At 43.1% G+C, this 20,901-nt stretch overlaps 2 protein-coding genes across 2 annotated transcripts; one reads left to right on the top strand and one right to left on the bottom strand.

The window, feature by feature from the left end:
- Positions 1-2,074: 2,074 nt before the first annotated feature.
- Positions 2,075-7,619, top strand: LOC103374874 (isocitrate dehydrogenase [NADP], mitochondrial-like). The gene is made up of 11 exons (XM_008305027.1): positions 2,075-2,299; positions 3,254-3,345; positions 3,514-3,679; positions 3,882-4,042; positions 4,140-4,283; positions 4,441-4,577; positions 4,756-4,907; positions 6,237-6,349; positions 6,642-6,739; positions 6,841-6,933; positions 7,129-7,619. The coding sequence occupies exons 1-11, from the start codon at positions 2,179-2,181 to the stop codon at positions 7,211-7,213; spliced, it is 1,362 nt and encodes a 453-aa protein (XP_008303249.1). The 5' UTR covers positions 2,075-2,178; the 3' UTR covers positions 7,214-7,619.
- A 2,321-nt stretch (positions 7,620-9,940) lies between these two features.
- znf710b (zinc finger protein 710b) lies at positions 9,941-17,617 on the bottom strand. Its single transcript, XM_008305026.1, has 4 exons — positions 16,046-17,617; positions 13,268-13,459; positions 12,785-12,956; positions 9,941-11,752 (listed from the first exon to the last, which is right to left on the bottom strand). Exons 1-4 carry the CDS (start codon positions 17,576-17,578, stop codon positions 11,571-11,573), a joined length of 2,079 nt encoding a protein of 692 aa, XP_008303248.1. The 5' UTR covers positions 17,579-17,617; the 3' UTR covers positions 9,941-11,570.
- Positions 17,618-20,901: the final 3,284 nt, after the last annotated feature.

The raw sequence follows: 20,901 nt of genomic DNA, 5'->3' as shown, positions 1-20,901 counted from the left end.
ATCAGTGCATTATTGTCTTGGTAAGCTGGCTTTAGCCTTCAGTTAGCTAGTTACAGGTTTTCACATAAACTACAGTCTAGTGATGTAATGTTTAGAAAAGCTTTTTTATGCAGAAATATTCAACATAAATGAGTTGAGAAAGACTGCGCCTGTAAAAAGTTAAATATGGAACTGATTTATATTTGGGGCTGCAAGGTGGTTCAGTGGTTAGCATCGTTGCCTCACAGCAAGAAGGTCGCCGGTTCGCGTCCCGGTGAGGACACCCGGGATCTTTCTGCGTGGATTTTGCATGTTCTCCCCGTGCAGCGTGGGTTCTCTCTAAGTGTAGCCCTGTGATAGACTGGTGACCTGTCCAGGGTGTCCCCTGCCTTCACCCTAAGTCAGCTGGGATAGACTCCAGCCCCCCGTGAACCTAGTGAGGATTCAGCGGTGTATAGATAATGGATGGATTATTACTGTTTATATGCCTCAAAACATGTCTGGCAATGCTAAGAAAACATTCATTATACAGATACATTTCTCATATGCAGATTGCAGTTGACTACATCTGTTGTTTATGTTGATTTTATTTATGTTTTGCTCTTAATGTGGTGCTTTTAAAGTGAAGCATTTTGTCACTTTTGTTTGGAGATATAGCTTTACTCACTTACAGTGTGACAACCATAGACTAATACTACTGTAAGAGATCTCCAGTCACACCTAAGTATATGCTAATATCTTTGATGCAGTTCCCGCAGGTTTTCTACACATTTTAAAGAATCATAATCTCAGGGTGCCCTGTGATAGACTGGTGACCTGTCAGGGTGTCCCCTGCCTTCACCCTAAGTCGGCTGGGATAGACTCCAGCCCCCCATGACCCTAGTGAGGATTAAGTGGTGTATAGATGATGGATAGATGGATGGATAATCTCATGGCAAGTTGCATTTTTAACTCTTTAACTTAATTATGTTTTTTTGTTGTTGTTTTTACTGGAGATATTGAATAAGCTGTGCATCAACAGACGCATCAGAATGCCTTTGAACTACATTAAGGCTCCTTCTTCTTCATTCATTCTTCTGTTCTTCTTTAATGGGTTAATTACAGTGGAAAAAGCAGCATTTAAGTTTTCTCATTGAATTTACCCTGCTAAAGAAGCATTGGCAGATTTAAGCTAAACATGGATCTGTTCTTTTCAACAAGGTTAGAGAAAGAAGATGTAATTTGTTTTTTCAATGTAATCTGTTAAACTTATTTTGGACAGATATGCAAAATTTTATACACACAAAAGTGGGGGTCATAGAGATTGATTTATTTGATGTGATCTACATTTTTTTATTTAGTGGGTTGAATAGTAATATCAGCTATGTAATTCAGCTTGACACATTCCAGGATTTACAATATGAAATGGTCAGACTGAAAAACTTGCTTTGATCAAGTCGAGTCACTGTTACTTACTTCGCACATTTAAGATAACAACTGTTGAACCAAAGGGCTTTCTACAGAAAAACAATATACCTGGCTAATTTACACAATAGCGTTAAAATCCTACAATATTACACATTTACCTGACTTTTCTACTTGTTTAGGTTAAGTCACAATCCTTTAGAATAGAATAGAATAGAATAGAATAGAATAGAATAGAATAGAATAAAAGAATAAATCTTTATTGATCCCTTCGGTGCAAACCTCAGGGAAACTGTTGATTTTATGTAATATACATTTACCTGACTTATTTGCACACTAAGCTAAAGTCCGACAATATTATATTTAATGCAAATTTACCTGAGTAAGGTACATATTTAAGGTTAACTCCTACAATATTATATGTAATACAAATTTACCTGACTAAGGTTAAAGTCCTACAATATACTTTGCTATGTTACCTAAATCAAACGTGTGGAAAACAACAACAAAAACCAAACAAACAGTGAATGGACTTGGGACTCTTCTGAGCTCAGGAATTTATTATTTACTAACAAAAAACACGAAACCAGGAAGTAGGTCGAAGAAAGCGTCAGGTATTGGTCCTTACTGCTGCCGTCGACCAATCAGAGTGAAGCTGACGTGGGTAAAACTTCACGAGCGCCTGCGTGTGTCGTCACCACGTCACCGGGTTTTACCGGCCTCACGTTCATTCATAAGAAGAGACGGTCCAGTCCCAGTGGTCCAGTCCGTGGCCGTAATCAATCCCGAGGCTACATGGCGGGTTACCTGAAGGCTCTGACCACCGTGTCGAGAAGTGCAGCCGCTGCGCTGTCGCAAAATCCCGCAGTGGTCTCACCGGCCGCCGTCTGCCACCACAGACTGCAGCAGAGGAACTGTAAGTCCGCCGTCGAGCAAAACCACAATAATATTTCTTATAATGTACGTACAGTGCGATGTTTTTACAGAGGCCCACGGCAGTAATGTGGTCACCTGTCGTCAGTGTAAATGTACACAGTGTGGGGTAGAGGTGAGTTATGCTACATAGCACGTGACACTGGAAACAGGTAGGAATGCGATGATTGGCTACCAGCCATAGGTGATATAAGAGTCTGGTAATTACAATCGTCCTACTAATACAAAGCAGTTTGATTTATTACTAGCTGACAAATGCATCCAAAAGTTAACATAAACTTAAAATGGCATAATAAGAAACAACTTTGTCATGTTTAATAGTGAATAAAACGTGTAGAATAGAATGTATTCTAATGAATCTGAAAGCCCTCATGTATTTAGGCTGCTGTAGATCTGAATATCATGCTGTATGTAACAATCACACAGAGTGTATAGCTGCAGCTGGTGCCCGCCTGCCTTTGCACGTGTTGTCAGGTACAAAAAGGCCTCGACAGGTAATAAATGCTATCAAAGCTGTCATATAATCCCAAGGTCACACTGTTTGGCACAGTGCCAACCTGTTTAACCTTCTCACTGAAAGCGGTGCCAGGAATATAAAATGAAACACAGGAATATTGTAAGTTATCGCCTTGTCCTTTTTCAGGTGTCACAGGTGAGACAAGTAAATTCAATGTAGTCGTTTCAGGGATATTCTAGGCCTCCTGATTAGCTTTCCTGAAAAGATGTGAATTGAAAGCCTTGGACTCTGCAGGGACGGTCAGAATGAACTCAAGGAGCAAGAAGACTAAAGCAGTGAAAACACGACTGAAAATGACTCCAGCTGAATGAATCTCAAGGGGATAAACAAATGAGCAACAGCCTTGTCTTTGTGCACACTTTAATTTTTCTGATTTTTTTCCCGTTCCCAGTAACAACACTGTAACTACAAATGTTTCAGATGCAACAAAACGTATCAAGGTGGACCAGCCGGTGGTGGAGATGGACGGAGATGAGATGACTCGCATCATATGGGAGTTCATCAAAGAGAAGGTAAATCAAACAGAGTAGTAAAGCCTAAGGGACTTTTCAGTGATTTAGACCTGCTCTGTTTAAACAAAAGTGTAGGTAGACTTTGTGCAAATAGAAGGATGTTTGTATTCAAAATGATATATCTACAGTGTTATCCTTTGACAAATAATACATCCACATCTTGTGCAGCTCATCCTATCCAACGTGGATGTTGAGCTGAAGTATTATGACCTTGGTCTGCCTTACCGAGACCAGACGGATGACCAGGTCACCATCGACTCTGCTTTGGCAACTAGGAAATACAATGTGGCCGTCAAATGTGCCACCATCACCCCTGATGAGGCCAGAGTTGAGGGTAAGTTGGACTCATTGTGTGTAATGATATGCTACCTCTGTCCTATTCCAACTTTGTACCAAATTCAAGTAGTTTCTAGCCTTTCTAAATTTTTAACCAATAGCAGTGTTAGTAGTTGGATGTGTGTTAATCTGTTTGTAACAGGACATGTCTTGTTTTGTTACTTTAAATAGCAGAAGCTTAAAATATATTTTCCTTCCAGAGTTTAAACTAAAGAAAATGTGGAAGAGTCCCAATGGAACCATCAGGAACATCTTAGGCGGCACAGTTTTCCGTGAGCCAATCCTTTGTAAAAACATTCCTCGTCTCGTTCCCGGTTGGACACAAGCCATAACAATTGGCAGACATGCTTTTGGCGATCAGGTAAAAAAAACAAAAAACTGCAAATGTGTGTTTTCTGTTTCCAAAGATGCATCCAACATGAAAGAACACACTCACACACTAATGTTTGATCTCACAGTACAGGGCCACAGACTTTGTTGTCAACCAGCCTGGCAAGTTTAAGATGGTGTTTTCTCCAGCTGATGGAAGCCCGTCGAAGGAGTGGGAGGTGTATGACTTTACCGCAGGGGGCTGTGGAATGGGAATGTACAACACTGATGAGGTAAGAATAAAATTTAATCACATAGAGTCAGACAAAAAAGATAACTTGGTAAAAACGTGTGTTTTGGGATTCATTGTGTTTTTTTTGTTTGTTTGTTGTTTTTTTTAAATTCAAAGTTGGGTGATGAGACCACTAGTATTGTATTTTCTTTGCACAGTCCATCGATGGATTTGCTCACAGCTGCTTCCAGTATGCTATTCAGAAGAGGTGGCCTCTCTACATGAGCACCAAGAACACCATCCTCAAGGCGTACGATGGCCGCTTCAAAGACATCTTTGAGGAAATATATGAGAAGTAAGACACAACAGATGAGCATTTGACATGGCATGAGGGAATCACGCTTCAGTGGGCTCATCGCAGTTTTTTTTGTGCTTTGTATGTAGTTTATCTATGTTTGGTCATTCAACAGCTAACGAGCCACAACATTTCACTGTTTCTGTTAAGTGTTAATTGTTTATTTGATCCCCTTCAGGAATTACAAGCCAGAGTTTGACAAGCTGAAGATCTGGTATGAGCACCGGCTCATCGACGACATGGTGGCTCAGGTCTTGAAGTCCTCTGGAGGATTTGTTTGGGCCTGCAAGAATTACGATGGAGATGTGCAGTCAGACATTCTGGCTCAAGGTATGTGCACTACAGCTGTGTCTCTTTCACTCCACCCCATTCATCTGACAGCAGCTGAGCGTGTTGGCTTTATGTCTGAATAAATACCCTGGTCACTTTTCTGGAAAAGTTGCACCAGACATCTTACTGCGTTGAACCTTTCTGTTTCACTTTCAACTGCACTGATACATTAACAGAAGGGTGCACACACAAGCAGTGGTACTTCAAGTTGTGTGAAGCGATTTAGGGAGGACTTTTTCTACATTTAGCATCAACATTCATCCAAAAATATCATCGAGAAAAAGACACAGTTTGTGTGCCAAAATCACAACACACCTTTCTCACACTTTGCCCTAAAATTTCAAATCAATTCAGCTGCCAACTGAAATGTCCATAAAAATAAAACTTCACTGCAATAAAAACCGACACTAAATGCTTAGTTATTAATAGTCACCAATAATTAATGTAATGCGCTTTCTTTCCCCCGATTCTAAATTATCTTTGGCACAAAAAGCGATAATTCCATGCCAGGATCCAACAGCAAGTCACACTGTGTACTTTCCTTCACATCAGACATGTGAGCTGTCACACACAGGATCACTGGGTTTATTCAATACCTGCAGCATCAGGGTCCATATGAATGTTAACCAAAGTGAGAGCAGTCCGTGCATTCAGTCACGAAACAACAGCAATAACGATTGATTAGTTATAGTTGTATATCATTCCTGACAGGGAGAGCGAATCGGTCAGAATCTAACAGCAGATAACACTGTGTACTTTTCCACACCTCAGACAGGTGTGCCGTCACACAGAGTCACAGTCTACAAGCTGCAGTTTAATCATGTGCTGCATAGTGGATGTGTATGTAAAGTAGGAGTTAGATTATTATAACACATGGACAGAATTTTAAGTGTCAAATTCCCAAATGAAGTACACTGTTAGATATTTGGATAGTTTTATAAGCTGCTGTTGGTTTTGATTTTGTCTGTTGTTGCATTATGTTTCGTACATCACCTGGTATACTGTCTCATATCATGTGCGTGTCGTAGCTCTCTCCATCACTTTGGTGGGTATTTCTGAATGAGGCCGTGAGGAACATTAATGGAAATGTGACCTATGTTTGAATGACACAGTTCCGTCACTTTAACAGATTGATGAAGCAAGCAAAGTTACCGATGACATGTCTGACAAAGGGCTTTAGATAATGAGTATGTTTGCTAAGTGCAGGCCAGACAGCCACAATTGCACAAGGCTACATTATTTATACCTGATCCAAATATCATGATCTGTTTGTTTGGTAGCAGGATCACACTCTAATGGGATGTTTTATTGTGTGTTTGTTGCATCCAGGTTTTGGCTCTCTGGGTCTCATGACATCGGTACTGGTGTGTCCTGATGGTAAGACTATTGAAGCCGAGGCTGCCCATGGCACCGTCACCAGGCACTACCGCGAACACCAGAGAGTAAGGAAACCAGTTTAATTTTGATTTTGGCAAGTGACTGACATGTTCCCCAAATACAGTTTTTCAGTGGACTCGTGCAGGGCTTGGATTTTTAGTTAGGTTTTAGGTTAGCGTGAGTCTAAGCCTTGACTTAAAAACATAAATCTGGTAAATCCTAGATATAGTGAAATGGTTTTTCAAGCTAAACTGTTATTTTTGTTAATCTCTCAAACCAGTACAAACCTTTGACCACTGAAGCAGTTCCCACCTGTAGCATTTTCTATAGCCAACATTATGTGTCATTGCCTTGTAGGGGAAACCAACCAGTACCAACCCCATCGCCAGTATCTTTGCTTGGACCAGGGGATTAGAACACAGAGGCAAGCTGGACGGGAACCCTGATTTAATAAAGTATGTCATCCTATTAGTGTCATTTACTAATGTGATATATGTGAATGTAATTTTACATTATTGGAATTTCTGTCCCACTGCTATTTTTTTTTGTTCTCCAGGTTCTCTCAGACTTTAGAAAAAGTCTGTGTGGAAACAGTGGAAAGTGGTGTGATGACCAAGGACCTTGCAGGCTGCATCCATGGCTTGGCCAAGTGAGTGCGCATTTTCAGATCCCTCAGTTATTCAGAGTGTGTGCTGTGTTATTTTGCAGCATTGTGAAGTAAAGCTCTATGAATAATGATGATTATTATTATATGATTAAATATATTGTAGGGTAGTGAAGTGTTCACAAAAGCACATACTCTCTAATTTATTGCAAATCTAACCCCTGCACTGTGATCCTGCAGCTGCAAGCTGAATGAACATTATGTCAACACGTCAGACTTCCTGGATGCCATCAAGACTAACCTGGACAAAGCTCTGGGCAAATGAACAATCAGGAGACACACTTGCCAATGAAGAGAGACAAACAGTGTTTGTTGATTTTTAACCTGTTTTTAGCCTTTGTTTGTATGAACCTTTGTATCTATTTTTGAAAGAAGCAAGTTGGCTGTTTTTCGTGCCATTTTTTTTGTCTGACTCACTCACATTCCTGAACTCGTGTTCCTCTGCCTTTCCTGTTGCCATTTTTGTATTGCACAAATTGTATGATTGCACTCTATGAATTGATAGAAATGCTAATGTTAACTTACAGTATTATGGCAATAGTAGATAATTTTCAGGCCTACATTTTAAATTAAAGGGTGTTTTCAGGGAACAGTATGTACAAATTAGGACAATCATGTTGTGTTTTGCACTGTCAGCATGAATATAAAAAAGAAATAGCGATTGCCAATCACTCTGTGTGTGGAGTTGCCTTTTTCTGCTTGGCTGGTAGTTCAGTGCTGCTCTCCTGAATGTTGGGGCAGAAAACACACTTATCAGCACAGACTGTACCGAATGATTCGGAGGTGTGGTTAGATTCATGTGGGTGGAGGAGGGTGGACTAAAATGGTTACCTCACAGGGGCTCCAGCCAAATGGCAAATCCAGATGTTCGAACTCAGAATCAGTAAAAGCCGGCCGCGAGCAATTCCATTTCACATTTTAATTTCATGCACTTGCTCATATGAGGTCCTGTCCAGCAGTGCATTCATGCAGTGCTGTATGCTCATTTAGGAGCCATCATATGCGCCCTCCAGTGCGTGACAGTTGAGTAGTGTTTGCACCAGCAGGGGGCTAAAGCTGATGGGAGTTTTGGCAAGGCTTTGAGTTGTGGTGGCAACTACACTGCATCACCAGTAGATGTCGACATGGTCACAGTCAGCCAGCCCTGTACTGCATTGTGCTGTCTGCTGTTCTTCATTGTAGTTTGAAAAGATACCGTGGCTTAAACCTTTTGCTGTTCCTGCCTGAAACTGATTCTTGGCTAAATTGCAGCTGCAGATAATTACTGGTGTTTGCTCCAGTCTGTTTGTAATGCATATGAGCACTGAGGTTTGCTGAAGTGGAAAATTCCACCCTTGCCAGGTAGACTGAGTCGTTGGTGGTCCGGCACTGCTCAATTGAAGGCAACTTGAGTATTCAGACATGCAAACTCTACAGAACAAAACTTAATTTGATATCTTGTTAGGCTTGCTTTTCATTCTCAATCATTGGGCACTCAGATGTCTTGACAGACATTAACTTTATAACTAACCACTGACCGGAGAATATGCTAGTCTCTTGCTCTTTCTCCCCCAGTCACTGAAAAGTCAAAGAAAATGAATAAGGTGCCTCGATCAAAAATTACCAGAAATTAGCATTTAGATTACCTTTTTGTCCCCCTTTTTTAATTTCCTCCTGGAAGAACATTCCCCTGGAACTGCTAAAGAACCTCCCACTTAATATCATCTGCAGCCTTAAAAGAGCCATATCTCTGAGCAAAATGATCAATCTGGTCCTGGGAAATGATTTCCTATGAAAGTATAATCCCTGCACAATGCAGCGCATCCGTGAAGCAGTGGACCAATCAATAAGTGCACATTTTACAGAAGGAGGGTCTGCACTGGGAGTTGACTGAGGTTCTAAAGTCACATCTTTGTCCGCACAGCTGACAGCAGCACACTAAAATCATACTACTGAAGAAAATACATTTTTTTAAAAATCTGGAGTAAAATCAGGAGTGATGGATTTACCAATTAGCAAGATCTATTTTATTTTGGAGAAAAGATCCTGCTCTCTGGTTTCTTTGACTCAGAAATGTCCCAAAAACGTATTTTTGTTCGGTTTTTGCACTTATCTGTTTAATAACAATCATAATAGATCAGATTTATATAGCGCTTTTCTAGACACTCAAAGACGCTTTACACTGTCAGTTATTCATTCACACCCATTCATTCCATGGTGGTAACCTACGATTGTAACCACAGCTGCCCTGGGGCAGACTGACAGAGGCGTGACTGCCATTCTGCACCTACAGCCCCTCCGACCACCACCTCAAACAATCCATTCATATGCATTCACACCAGGCAAGGTGGGTGAAGTGTCTTGCCCAAGGACACAACAACCATGACACAGGATGCAGAATTGAACCGCCGACCTTCCGATGGTTGACTGACCCGCTCTACCAGCTGAGCCACAGCCGCTTTAGCTGTATGTAACAGCTTTGTTTCAGTTTTATTCAACCGCTAGTCAAACTGTCATCTGAAGCATTCAGTGACAACAATATTGACCCATGATTCATTCTGACAAAGTTTGACTGTAGTGGTGCTTTGAAATAGAAGCTGTAGTGCCAGTTCTGCAGGTGTTCAGCCTTGAAGTATTGGACAGACAAGCAGTTGACAAACCGTTTAGGGTTCACTAAAGTAACTAAAATTCATCCTGAGGGGAACATGAACATGTATCCATACATCCAGTAATTCTCAAGATTTTACAATAAAAATCCAGCAACCTCATAGCAGCAGTAGAGGGAAAGTTCATGCATCACCAAAGCTGGCTGAACTTAATAGTGTGGGAACAATGAATTTCAATTTCAACACAATCCACCCAGTAGTTGAGATGTATCAGTCTGAACCGAAGCGATGGACGGACAGGCAGACCTGCAGCGCCATTCTTAGAGCCATATCACCGGTGTGGTTAAAAATAGCAGACTCTGAGGATTACCCCTCTCAAACAGTGACAGATTAAAACACCAGTCTTCATCATTTAAACTAGAGAACCTTTATTAAATAATTCATGGTCAATTTCCATGAGGTCTCAGTTTGATATTTCTCATCTCAAAAAAAGAACTAGTAGACCATTCCTCTGGTTTAGTGTGCATATCAAGGCTGACCTGCATGGCAGGACAGGGAGAGCTGACTGTCTTCCCCAAAAAAGAACTTCTGAGCAGCAGGACTAGTGTCAGTCCACTTTCAATTCAATCTTTTTTAAATCTAACTATGCAGGACGTCCAAATAATTTATTTTCTTCTTTTAAATCGACAGAGGATTTACTAATCATTTTCACTTTTTTTTTTCCCTTGAGGGAGTTTCTGAATAAATTGAATTCAAAGTGAAGTGAACCCAGTCCTGGATTTAAGATTGCGGAAACTACAAACAACAAACAAAACCCAAACTGCTGATTCTCCATACAAACGGCTCATTCTTCAACTCGTATCTGAACTGACAACTGTGAAATATCCCTATCAAGGAAATTGCAGTTTACAAAAAAACCTACTGAGAAAGCATACCAGTTTGTGTTTAGTAATATTGCCATTATGGGGGGGAGGTTGGAAGATTATACAATCTTATTTCCCCCAGCTCTTCTCCTTGAGGCAAATGAGTTCACTCTTACTGAAGACAGCCTTCACCGGAAAATGACAAGTTTCAATGAAAAAGTGCTTTGTATTGTTCACTCAGTAATTCAAAAACTAGAGCAGTATATTCACTACACGGGATAGATTATTAATGTAAAGCTAAACCATGTGAAACAAAAAACGGTGGGTAAACACACTGCATGTTGCAGAATCATTTGTACAGTCAGAGGGCTTTACATGCCAGCGGTTTTATTTTCTGGTTTTAGCCGACATGGGACAGTAGCAACTTTGGTAGTAATTGCCCTCATAAGAAAAAGGCTACAATGTCCTGTGCAAAAAGCACAAACGCATTGAAAGATGGACCAGTCTGAAGTTTAAACTGAGGGCCGGGCAGGAAAGGGCAACTACAAGTAGGAACTGTTAAGTAAGAGCATTCAAACCTATGAATATGTTGTGACTATGTATCAAAACTTCGATATACAGTGAGTAAATAGCTGACACGGTGGAAGCTTAGTTGCAAAATGTTTCTAGCTGGCACTTTCAGTCAAAAATATAAGGGCATACATTGGTTGTGAATGACAAAAATGGCAAAATGGTAAACAAATTTCTATCACATCAAATGTAACCGATGGCTCTGCAACTGCAACTTTTTTCTTCTTTTTTTTCTCCTTTTTTTTTTTTTTTCTCAAATAACTGATACATACACACAACATACAGATTTGACTGTCCGCCAGTGAGAGTCTTTGAGTCGGTAAGCATAGTAATCCCAAAAAAGGAGCTCCAGACCGCGTCAACAGTTTCAGTGTCTCTGTTATAAGCAACAGAGTTGAAACGTCTCCTTTGAAGTGCTTCTCCTTCCTGGCCTCCCTTCATAGTCCGTCAGGTCTGGCTCTTCTGGAAGGAGGCCAAAACTGAAAGAAAACCCCTTTCCCAGAGTCTCCCAAAGCCTTGACAACAACTCTGTAATTTCCTTCTGCCTTTAAAAAAAAAAAGAAAAAGAAAAAAAGAAAAAACATGTTCTCTGGTCCATCACTACTCAAGGTGTAGTGTAGCTGCTTGTATCCTTCCCAAAATTGTAATACTCCTCCATGTCCTCCATGTTTGCGGTGGTGAGCTTAGTGAGGTTTTGCGAGCCACCATTGTCCATATTATCTGGCGATGTAAAGCTGAAGTTCTGTCCTTCATACTCCCCCTGGCTTTCCATTTCTGGAAGAACTTCTGGGAAATACAAAAAAGAAAAATCATTGACATGATATAGATCTATTTATATTTTCAGTCTAAAGCTCCTGAGAATTTGGTCGGTCCTAAGAATGTCCTTATACAATTTTAACACTTAGAATTATTTCCTTGTGGCTGTATAACTCCACCACTCAGTGAAGTTACAGCTTATACATATAAGTTTAGGCTTGATCTTTGACCTTTTAGATATAAGAGTTAACTTCATTATTATAACCTAGTAGACATTTTGTGAAGTATGGACAAAAAAACGTGCTGCGTGAGGTCACAGCAATCTTTGACCATCATAATCCAATCTGCTTATCCTGGAGTCCGAGTGGACGTTCGTGCCAGTTGCAGTGAAATTCTCTCCAGGTGGTGAAGGGACATTAGGTTTTACAAGGATGAGACAAACAGACAGACAGAATACCCAAAAACACAACGCCGTTGGCCTCTGCTGTTGGTCACAACTCGTTTGCATCATTAGAACTCTGATTTGATCAGATTTGATTGACCCTGGTAACGTAAGCAAACATAAAATTCACTTATCTAACTGTCCACTTTGACCCAGCGAGATTATCGTGACTTGGGCACACAGTTGTATGTTCACGTGGACTCACGTTGCACATAGTAAGAGGCTGACTGAGAAAGTAGCTTTTCAGGAACGTTTCTGCACGACTTAATGTTGTAGTCAGAACATACTGCATCAATAAATTCAATTTGTCCTGAGGATGTGATAAGCAAAAACAAGCAAGTAGAAAAGCTTACATTGTATTTACGCAGCAAAAACGGAGCCTTTGGCCTGATTATTGCCCGTATATAAAAATATAAGTCTGCTCAGACTATGTATGCTGACACTGTTAATATTTCTGAGTTTAAACTGATCTTTCTGCTTTATTGTCAAAATTAAATTTACAATGAGACCGTCTGAGAAATGTGCAAATTAATTAATGAGAATCTAAGGGTCAGATGTTGCTCGTGCATCCTTTGCCTGTTAAACGAAGATTTAATTAAAGAAAAAACAGCGGGTCTCACCTTGTCCCTCTGGTGAGACGTCCATTCCATGCTTGACCTTCATGTGCCTGCTGAGGTTTCCCTTCAGGTTGAACTTGCTGGTGCAGTAAGGACACTTGAAGGGCTTACTGCCAGCATGGAGGTGCATGTGGCCCAGCAGGTTGTACATTCTGTTGAAAGACTTGCCACATACCTGGAAAAAAAAACCCAAAATAATTCAGAATGGTGACACATAGGAGCACAGACATAAACAGAAATTAAATACATTCAGGAAGTTACTAGTCAACGATAGGTACTGATGAAAACATGCTGTCTGACAACTGTTGCCTCTCATGTCTGGGATTTACTTTGCATTTCATTCTCGCAAAGTTTCACGGTAATCAATTTATAAAACCTTCATGAACCGCTTCCTCGTAGCGTTTTCTTGTCTTCATTCCTCATTTCACACCAGTTAATTAGAAAGTCTTTCACTCGCTAGCGTCACTCAGGAGTTCAAATCCCCACCTTGCATTTGAAGGGTTTCACAGGCAGGTGGACGATCATGTGGGTCTTGAGAGTTTGTTTCTGGATGAAGCTCTTGAAGCAGACGTGACACTGGAAGGGTCTGACGCTGTTGTGGATGAGCATGTGCCTCTTCAGGTTGGCCGACAGGGTGAACTCTCGGGAACACACGTCACACTTGTGGCCCTTCATCCCCTGCGGAGTGCAAACGGCGGGATCAGTCAGTCATTTAAAACAATGGCTGCTGCAATTCGTTACAAAAAGCCAGGGCGGTGCGAAAGAGCTGAAGAAGGGATGCGGAGGGAACATACTGAAAAAAATCCTGTGAGGTGAGAGCGACAGGTCAGATCAGTGTTTCGCAAAAACATTGTGTAGGTTGTTGCAGTATGACCCCTCGTTTGGCCTGTTTGTCCGCACACAGCCAACATTTTGAGCTGCTGCAGCAGGAGCACACAACTCATGGAGACGATGACGTTGCTTGAACTCCCCTTTGCTGCCGTTAGGTGTAAAAATCACACTTCGAGTGAATCAAATCTCAGCACATGATAAATGTAGTTTTACATTCTGTGTGACTTGCACATTGCGTCTAGAAATCCTCAGACAAATAGAAAAAACACGCTACTCATTAATCCAAAACTTTTTAAAGTCTTTCTCTACATCAAAGTAACCCAGCGATAGTTTTCTGTGCATTTGTGAGTATATTGCAAATGAGAGGTGTTCACAATGACTTCGGTATACTTTCAATTCAGATTTATAAAAATGTGGCACAAGCTGAGGCCTCCAGTGTACGCCACTGAATCCATGGACCCTTTACATCCTTCAGATCATCACAGTAACAAGATTATTTCCTCACAGAACGAGTACAGCTGGGGAACCAACTATGAAAACACTGACTGTAACCTAATGTATAATTTTACCTACACAACAGGAAAGGTACAACTTTCCTGCAACACTCAGGCCAGAGAACAGGTTGGAAACTTTACCCCAAAAGAGTAACTTTTTAGTTGCACACACAATGCCCAGGTAATCACAGTTTTCACATCCTGCCTGTGAAATGTTGCTCATTTCTTTGACCAAATCAAAATCTATGGCAGCCATTTTAGGTGCATCAAAAGACATCATTACAGCACAGAAAAAAAAAAAGTCATTTCTATCCATCTTTATTCTGAGCCTGTAATAGTCTCAACCTCGCAGGAAATGTAAAAACACTGAGAGGCAGGTCTCAAGAGCAGACATCTAACAACATCTAAGGCCTTGAGGCTTGTTGAAATGAATGCGCCGCTGCCTCATACACTCCACTCTGCGGTCAGTGTCAGCACACAAAAAGTGAGACTGAATGAGTGGATTCTGTGTTATTGAGAGGAACAAATATGTATTTCAGGTCACTAGTGGGTCGAGAGACAGTGTTTGTACGAGCAGACAAATCTGGCAGACTGTCCGTCCACCCACCGTCTGCACAACAAACGGGTTGCGGTGCCAACGTCCACCAGGGGGAGCAATGAACAGGCAGCAGGCTCAAGTACAAGCCACAAAAGAGAACATTCTCTCCACTGAGAATACTGGCTGCTCTCATCTCTCCCAGCTCGATGATGAGCGTGGCTTTGGATTTCTGCTCCCCCGATAGAAATAACATTTAAGTAAATCCTTCGCAATACAGCAATTTAATTTGTCCCTGTGTGGGATTTCTAGTCTGTCTCCATCCATTTGTCCATCTGAAACAAAAAAACGTCTCATCCTAAAGGTGAATCAATTTCTAATGACAAAGAATCATCAGTAGTACAGGTAAAGACAGTGCAGTGCTTCTATTAAGTGAATTGTGATTTGTGATCCCTGAGCATCCTCGTCTTTCTCGTCCATACCTGCGTGAATGTGTGCAGAGCAGGCAGGGGGCACTGAGCAATTACAGACATTTCATTCAAACGAGGACTGTAATGAGGAGTACACGGGGACGCTGGGTGTTGTGGATGTGCAGATTGAAATCTTGTGTGAAAATGCAAGAGGAAAAAAAAATCTATTCTGCTTCTCATTTTGCTTTTTTGGCTGTTTTAAGTCTCTAAATGCAGATGAAGCAATGAATAGGTCAAAGGCATTTGTGCAGGATAATTATCTTTTAAAAAAAAAAAAAGGGAAATTAAAACATTTTTTACAGGAAGTTTAAGACTATTTGTAGAATTCCAAACAGCTCACTCTTGGTTTGTTAGGATGAACAAACCTTTTTCAAAACTAGAAACTTGGCTTTCTTCATGACAGCCTCAGGACACAACCTGGAACCTGCACTATTAAATGGTGATTAACTGAACTCAGAGTAACAAATAGTAAAAATCACTTTTCCTTATCTTGACATAAAAAAAACTAAAGCAAAATCTGTCCCCAGTGTGTTACTGTGGTTTCTATTTTTTAATTTTACTGTAATCATACTCCGTCTGGATGCTAATCTGTCTGTATTAGAATGCAACACTTTGCTGCTACTCTGACCTCAAACCCACTTTTGTCACAACATAAATCTGACAAAAGACACAAAAGGACAGGGGACAGAGGATGGATGCCTGCCAGGCTAAGTGCTCTTACCTGCCTACTTCACCCAGATCTCTGTGAGTAAAGGACAGAAGATCAACAGAGGTGAGGACTTGGGACAACAGAGGAGTGGCTTCCCTTGGGTTATCCGACTGTGCCTCTTTTTTTGTGTGTCTGCTTGCTCACCATTATGACTATCTTTCACATGACCACAGAAAAAAACTCAACATTTACAGTGTGTTTGTTAACTATGGCTGGTGTCATTACCTTATGAGTGAGCGAGTGCTGACGGAGGTGGTGGAGCTGCACAAACTCCAGGCCGCACTGGGAGCAGGTGTAAGGCCTCGGGCTCTGATGCTTCAGGAGGTGGTTCTGGAGCTGGCTACGATACGCAAAAGACTTGTTGCACTCGGTGCACTGGAAGGTGTGGGGGCCCTGATGGCTGGTCTGGTGGCGTTTGAGGTGGGCATAGGTGGGGAACTCCATGCCGCACTGCGAGCAGACGTGGCAGCGACCTCGCTCGTGCTTCACCTCGTGCGCTCGCAGTTCGCTGGGATAGGCGAAGCCGCGGCGGCAGAAGCGGCAGCTGTAGGGCTTGACGTCAGTGTGTTGGAGCATGTGTCGCTTCAGGTGGCTGGTCTGGGTGAAGCCCTTCTTACAGACGGTGCACTTGTGGGGCCGCGTACCTTGGTGGGTTAGCAGATGGGTTTGGAGATGGCTGGGCTGCTTGAAGAGCTTCCCGCAATGTGGACAGGCGTGTGGTTTGATGCCGTTGTGGCCCAGGATGTGTGTGACCAGGTTGTACTTGGATGTGTATGATTTGTCACACATGCGGCACTTCCAGCGTTTCAGACCGTCTCCCACATCCACGCAGTAGGATTCATCAATCTGGATGTTGATGTCTAGTCGGTCTACTCTGCGGCCGCCGTGTCGACGGGGTGGCTGGGGGTGCGGAGGCTGCTGGTGCTGCCCTCCTCCACTCCCGTCCGTCCACATCATGCTCTGGCTGCTGTCTTCGTACTCACCACCCATTCCCATTTCTGTAGAATCGTAGCTGCCCACTTCACTGGTCTGGAAGTAGCTGCTGATGGCTTCCTCCTGCTGTGTGGGCTTCATCATGGCGTTTCCCTGGTGTTCCACCTCTTCCTCATCCTCTCTACCGCCTCGACCGTGGGCCCCCATAGGGCGCTGCTGGGCCTGCAGTCCTCTGTGGGCCTGCTCTGCTCCTCTATGGGCCACCTGGGAGGGAGGAGGGTGGACGTGTGTGTTGGGTTGTTGTTGGTTAGTTGCTTCCCGTTCACACTCTGAACAGTTCTTGTTGGTGCCTCTCAAGGTGGCCGGATCTACTTGAACTAAACCCCCTCGGGGAGCCAAATTGTTCAGCATGTGGACACAGGAGGACATTGCAGAGTTCACCCCTTCCCCTTTCACATGGGAGGAGGCAACGTCACCGCCTTGGAGGCCGTGACGATCGGGGCCGACCATTTTCTGGTCCGGATGTTGAGGCGGCCCCTGCTGCCACCTCCTCTGACTGCAGCTGGGTTGCATCTGACCGTCTTCTCCCAAGTTGTCTCCGAGGTAATCTCCGTTGGCTCCGATAAGCTGATCTGCGTACTCGTAGTCGACTCCGTCTACTGGGGGTGCAGGGGACTCTTTGGGTTCACCGGTGTAGAAGCCGTTGGGTGCAATGGTAGCTCCAAACACTTCATTCTGGGAGATGAGACCTAGCACGGCGGCCTGGGCCAAGGACAGCACGACTACCGGATCTGTCTGTGTGCCTATGTCCACCAGCCTGGCCATTACCTTGGGCTCACATCTACCCAGGCGCCGGCTCGCCTCCTCCTGGAGCAGAAAGAGACACAGACAGTCAAGACATCAGCACATCTAAGAGGCAATTAGCAAGTATATATCTGAGCTCCAATCGGCAAGAACAGTTTGTTCTGACTTGTTTGAAAAATGTACATAAGGGTCTGCTTTATTGTTTTGGCCAGTTTCCCCAGTTTGACTAGTGAACAGTTGAGAACATGCGGTAAGTTGTGAAAACAGCCAATATCATCTATAGTCAGAACAAAGTCAACAAAGTTGTGATTGTAATTTGGCAAGCACAACACGCCTCCAATGAGAACTCGCCCTTCATCAAAAGTCAGCAGATAAGGAGGAAAAGGCGTCGAGGATCGTCACCTGATCAGTGCTTTCATTCGAGCGGGTTGTCAGGAGAGAGAAAGGTTTGATTTTAACAAGCCATTTATTGCATCACGAGGAAGGATGCGCAAAAACAGACATTTCCTCCCACAGAGACGGACCTACTCCTGAGTCAGCCCCTCTAGTACGAGTAGTCAACCTGAATGAAGACCATCCAAACGCAAAACCTTTAGATATGGTGACTGAGACACAGGAACTATGAAAGACAGCATCCTAATCCAGCGTACTAACCATGTATGGCTTGTGTGTGTGTGTGTGTGTGTGTGTTGTGGGGGATTAGATGGCCTACTGATCTCCACACAAATAAGTGCAGGAAGGGGGGAAAAGAGAAAGAAGAAAACTGAGCAAGATTAAGAAATGAAAAAAGAGGATGGAAAAGCAAGAGAGGAGACAAAAACAGAGGAGAGAGAGAACAAGAGGGGGGGAGTAGAGGAAAAAGCAGACATACAGGGAGAGAGAGAGAGAGAGAGAGAGAGAGAGAGAGAGAGCTTAGAGCAGTGTAGTGGAGGGGAGGGGGAGAGGGAAAAAAAGAGAAAATGAAAGGTAGAGAGTGAAGGAGAGATAAGGAGAAGAGGGGGGTGGGCAGGAGGGAAGGAGGAAGGCTGAGAGAGAAAGACACTGGAGAGGGAGGTGAGGAGGGGGGAGGAGAGGAGAGGAGAGGAGAGGAGGGGAGGGCTGAATGAAAGAGTGAGAGGGTGAGTGTGAGGCAGCAGGCAAAAGAGACCAAGAGGAAGAAACAGAAAGAAAGATATGTAGAGACAGAGAGGGAAGGAGGGAGGAGGGGGGAGGGAGAGAGATAGAGAGAGAGAGGAGGGAGAGGCAGTGAGCAACCAGGAGACAGAAGGAGAAAAGAAAATGCCAAAATGAAATCCAGACAGAATGAAAGATATAAAAGAGAAAAAAAAAATTGTTTAGTGAAACAGACAAGCGAGAAGGAGCAACGAAGAAGAGTTGGAGACAAAAAGCTCAAATGGAGAGGAGGAGGAGGGGGGTAATGATGGCACAGACTAATATTTGGGAGAAATAAGAAATCCACTGACGGCAACTTTACAAACAAAGAAAATCTAGAAAGAATCAAAGCATCTCCGAGGGCAGCTCTTCTACCTGCCTGTCAGCCTGAGTGGGATCGAACCCACCAGCGCCTCAGCATAAGACGACCACTTCAACATGCTACGAGTGAGAGCCAATGAACTCACCACGCTCCTCCTGCTGTGAGGTTTCAGGTGCTTTAAGGATCTCATTCTTCAGTGCAAGTGTTGAGTGAGAATAGGCTATGTTCGCCTCCTATTTATACGTGAGGGATGAGGGGGGGTGGAGGGGAGGAGGCGGGGCTAACGTTACCCTCCTCCTCCTCCTCCTCCTCATCCTCCTCCTGCTCCTTCTTCAGCACAGTTTCGGTAGTGACTCCGGTCACACCAGCGCAAACACACACACAGCAGACTCAAACAAACAAACAAAAACAGTCTCCCAACAAACGAGCATGTGGGCACCAGTAGGTTTAAAAACAAACACGCAGCTCATCAGCTCATGTATCACTAATGCACGAGGCTCCTTGATAGTCTGGTGATAAATGGGCTAAGTCACCTCAAAGTCAAAAGACGCGCACACACACATACAGCAACAAGAACAACAACAACAAAAATAAAACCAACATCACATCAGTCTGAAATTATGGATCCAGCAGGCTGCCTCCCGCCTCACTCACCCTCCTTTCTTCCGTCTCTGTCTGTCATTCCTCGTCTTTGTTTCTGCCTATCCCTGTCTGTCTCTCTTCCTTTATCTACTGCTGAGTCCCTTTTTTTTCCTGTTTCATCTATGCATCTCTTTCTCTGCGCGTCTCCTCTCTGTATCTTTTCACTCTCTCATTTATCAAGTGAGGGTTTTATGAGTAGGGAAAAGTGTTGGAAGATTGTTTCGTGCACAGACTCGTATGCAAGTGTGTGACAGGAGAGAGAGAGAGAAGAGGAAGACAGGGAGAGTGAAAGAGATGGAAGGTGACTGACAAGGAGATGAGCAAATGGAGGAGAGAGAGAGAGAGAGGGGGGAGGAGAGAGTGGATGGAAAGAATACTCAAGGAAAAGAGAGTGGAGGGGAGGAGGGGAGAGACAGAAAGAGAGAGAGAGAGAGAGACAAGGGGGGGATGGGAGCAGAATGCGGTAAAAGAACGAGAAGAAATGGATGACGGATGAAAGGAAGACAAAACGAGAGTTAAAGGAGAGAACAAAGGTATTATTCTGCTCCTAATGATGCATCAAACGGGCCCGTGGATCCCTCTCCTCCTGCCTCAATCATGCAAATTAAACTGCTGATTGACAGCTCAGGAAACATGGAGGTTCGAGTGCGAAGAACTTTCATCTCATTTTGGCGTCATCGCGCGAGCGGGCGGAATTAGGGATGCGTGGCGAGATCAGATAGCCGCGGAGCCGTGAGACGGCGCTAAAGGTGGCCTCGGAGTCCACAAAGGTCATGCATATCCTGCCGGTGATGAAACCGAGGCGACACAAAAGCTGGAGCGAAATTACGGAGGGAAATGAGAAAATGGACTAGAAGACTCTCTAAACGCGTTGGCTAGTTTACATTTTGCAGCAAACATTTGGATTCCTGCATGTGTGCAAATAATCTGTTATTTCATTGATTAACTGTTTGTTCGAAGCCCAAAGTCACATCTTTAAAATCACTTTTTAAATCCACTGATTTTTGTTGTGATTTTTGCTTGGAAAAAAAAAAAATTAAAGTAACAGATACTTCATTATCATAGCTGTTGCAGATCCTGTCAATCAACAAATCTTTTTTCAGCTCCAAAATAAACAAACAGAAATTTTCTTGCAGGGATACTAACAACACCACGTGAGTCGCCAAAAAAAACGAACCAACAGTTGACTAGAACTGTGGCAAAACTGGCGTGCATTATTAATGAGTGC

The sequence above is a fragment of the Stegastes partitus genome, unplaced genomic scaffold (genome assembly GCF_000690725.1).
Source record: "Stegastes partitus isolate 25-593 unplaced genomic scaffold, Stegastes_partitus-1.0.2 Scaffold2383, whole genome shotgun sequence".
Lineage (NCBI taxonomy): Eukaryota > Metazoa > Chordata > Actinopteri > Pomacentridae > Stegastes > Stegastes partitus.
The sequence above is the reverse complement of the archived record's forward strand: the minus strand, read 5'-3'. Positions and strand labels throughout refer to the sequence as shown.